Here is a 3,344-nt window from a genome sequence, read left to right as displayed (position 1 = left end):
TGAAATTGGGTCATTTTTCCTGTATTTGTTTTCTTTGGGCACAGCAAACAAAGCAGTGAAAACACAGTTGAGCTGTAACATGTAGATTTATTGAGCCAGTAAGCAAGTATCAATTGGAATTAAATTTATGTATTAAATATACTCATGTTTGAGCAGGATTACACCATTGACATAAAAACATAGTCAGAGGTTTTTAATGGGGGAAAAAATGGCTTTAATTCAAAAGTCAATTATTTTAAGACAGTGTTCAGTTCTTTCTCTTGTGCCAGTCCCATTTATACATGAGGCCAGCTGTGACTGTTAATGTTTTTTATACTTTTTGTGTATTTCAACCTTAGTTTTTTTCCTACACGACAACCTTAAGAAAGAAGCTGTGCAAAATTGAACTAGAAAATTTACATTAGTTAGACAAGATTGCTCTTCATATACAGGTTTTTGTAAATCCTAGCACATTTACTTATTTCACATAACAATAGACATGTATAAGGATATGTCAAATAATCTCTCGTTAATATAATAATAAACGTTAGAAGTGTATTACTTTAGCTTGAGAAAACAACCTTTTCAGTTGTTTAGAAATCTCCTTCATTTTTAAACCATATATGATTGGATTTAATAGAGGATGGTACAAAACTGCCTGTAAAGTCATTATTAAACGGATTAATCTTGTAAGGTTGGATCCCAGTCGAGCTACGATGACATCAAACGCACACAGACAGGAGAAACTGATCAGCACTAGCAAGTGGGGCGAGCAGGTCTGAGCAGCTTTCTTTCTGACTTCTTTAGAGCTACGATAGGAGATGATAACTATTCTGGTGTAAGTAAAAATGATGAAAAGCAGAGGGAACAACAGAGTCAAAACCAGCACAACAGCACCAAACACAGTTTGCACCTTCGAGTCTACACAGTGGAGACCGTAGATTGAATTGTTACATAAAATCCCATTTATATTATGTTTACAGAGCTTTACATTCACATTCAGTACCACCATAACTGCAATCAGACAAGCAGGAACCAGCCAAGCTAAACTCAAGTAAACACTCACTGTGTTTCTCCCCATTATTGTCGCGTATTGCAGAGGTTTGCATATAGACACGTAACGATCGTAGGCCATGGCTGCCAGCAGTGAAAACTCTGAAGCGCCCAAACAATAGTAGAGAAAAAACTGCACATAACAAGCTGAATATGATATAATCTGTTTCTCAGATACAATATCTGACAGCAGTTTTGGATAGATGTTAGTGCTGAAAACAACAGAGTTGAGAAGCAAAGCGGCGATGAAAACGTACATGGGCTCATGGAGGTTTTCATGCATCCATATAACATACACAATGGTCAGGTTAGCAATAACAATGAAAATATACACAGTCAGTGTGACAACAAAATACAGATACCTGTATTTGTGCAACTCTACATGTCCGTCAAGAGTTAGATACGTTTCATTAACTTCACCATCCATAAATATGCTGTACACTAACATAATAACATCACGACCAGAAAATGGCAATGGTTTCACTTTTAAAAATCGAAAGGAGTTTGAAAGTGTGTTTGTCGTCTGTTTCCTCTCAACGTGTGCAGTTGGTCTTGGTGCATGGAGGTTTTTATTATATTCATGTATTCTCCATGGGACTCATTAGCTCCAAAATATTGCTGCAGCTTACCAAGTTCATAAAACCTTGGAGGCCAAAAGTTTTCTTAAAGTTATCACTACTCCGCAAATAGTAACTACGGTCGGCACATTCATGATGAATTTTGTTTAACGGTTTGTTCCCAGGTTATTCAGTACCTGGGTTTTCTTCTACTTTTGTCCAACTATCATTAAACTTGCATCATATAATCACAGTTGAAATGTGATGATATGTGTTTGTCTGAGTTGATTTGTGATTTTAACTACAGAATAACTCAGGAGGGTCAGGGGGGGTGTCCTGCCCCAAGTGGAGGAGTTCAAGTATCTCGGGATCTTGTTCACGAATGAGGGAAGAAAGGAGCGGGAGATCGACAGGCGGATTGGTGCAGCGTCTGCCGTCAAGCGGGCGCTGTACCGGTCCATCGTGGTGAAGAGAGAGCTGAGCCAAAAGGCGAAGCTCTCAATTTATCGGTCGATCTACGTTCCCACCCTCATCTATGGTCATGAGCTTTGGGTCATGACAGAAAGAACGAGATCGCGGATACAAGCGGCCGAAATGGGTTTTCTCCGTAGGGTGGCTGGGCTCTCCCTTAGAGATAGGGTGAGAAGCTCAGTCATCCGGGAGGGACTCAGAGTAGAGCCGCTGCTCCTTCACGTCGAGAGGGGCCAGTTGAGGTGGCTCGGGCATCTGGTCAGGATGCCTCCTGGACGCCTCCCTGGTGAGGTGTTCCAGGCACGTCCCACTGGGAGGAGGAAGACCCAGGACACGCTGGAGGGACTATGTTGCTCGGCTGGCCTGGAAACGCCTTGGGATTCCTCCGGAGGAGCTGGAAGAAGTGGCTGGGGAGAGGGAAGTCTGGGCCTCCCTTTTGAAGCTGCTACCCCCGCGACCCGACCCCGGATAAGTGGAAGATGGATGGATGGATGGAATAAGGAGTAAATAGAAAAACCTTTAGAAGCCATTAAAGTTTGGTTTGAAACTGTTTAATTTTGATCTGGGTTTCGGGGGTCACAGGTTTATTTCTACTCAATTTTACATTTTTTTGTATATTTGGTAAATTTAAAGTTATGTCTTTGAATGCACAACAATAAGATGCCAACATGTAACATAAAAGAGGTATAAAATAATGGATTTAAGTGATAAATTCACACGTACAGTCAACAAAAATCAGTTTATTACGTTAAGAGTTCTGCATTTTGTGCAGAATTAACAGATGGTTCTTGGCAGTGGCATTAGTATCAAGGTTTCCCCCAGTAAACTTGTTAAGTTCGGTTGGTTTTGTTCGCTAGGTCAGTCGTTCATCCAGCGGGCCGTTGTGATTTTGACTTAAAAATGTTTAAAGTTGACAGGAAATTTAAAAATATCACTTCATAATTATGTGCTACATGAAAGATTGTTAGATTAATACCTGAACACCAACTATACAGTCTTAAAAAATGCAAACATTTTAAAAAGACTTAAATAAATAAGCGATTCTTATCCTGGTGGGGGCAGAAGTAAAGCCTGGAGGCCATCCTGGGGGAACCCTGGATAGGTAATCACCTTTTATTCAAACTTATGTTTAACACGTGGAGACACACCGATAGTTATAGATGTAGTATTTTATTAATCAAGACTGATGCCTGTTGTGAGAAAATACAGAAGCATTTCACTCTGGTTAAGAGTCTTCTTTGAAAACAACATAAAAAACAAACACCAGTAATTTATTTCCATTTT

General features: G+C 40.0%; 1 protein-coding gene across 1 annotated transcript; it reads right to left on the bottom strand.

Annotated features, from left to right (window-relative positions):
• Positions 1–526: 526 nt before the first annotated feature.
• LOC122839791 (olfactory receptor 11A1-like) lies at positions 527–1,480 on the bottom strand. Its single transcript, XM_044131755.1, has one exon. The coding sequence runs from the start codon at positions 1,478–1,480 to the stop codon at positions 527–529; it is 954 nt and encodes a 317-aa protein (XP_043987690.1).
• Positions 1,481–3,344: the final 1,864 nt, after the last annotated feature.

The sequence above is a fragment of the Gambusia affinis genome, linkage group LG11, assembly GCF_019740435.1.
Source record: "Gambusia affinis linkage group LG11, SWU_Gaff_1.0, whole genome shotgun sequence".
In the NCBI taxonomy this organism is placed as follows: domain Eukaryota; kingdom Metazoa; phylum Chordata; class Actinopteri; order Cyprinodontiformes; family Poeciliidae; genus Gambusia; species Gambusia affinis.
This window is presented reverse-complemented; position numbering and strand designations above follow the sequence as displayed.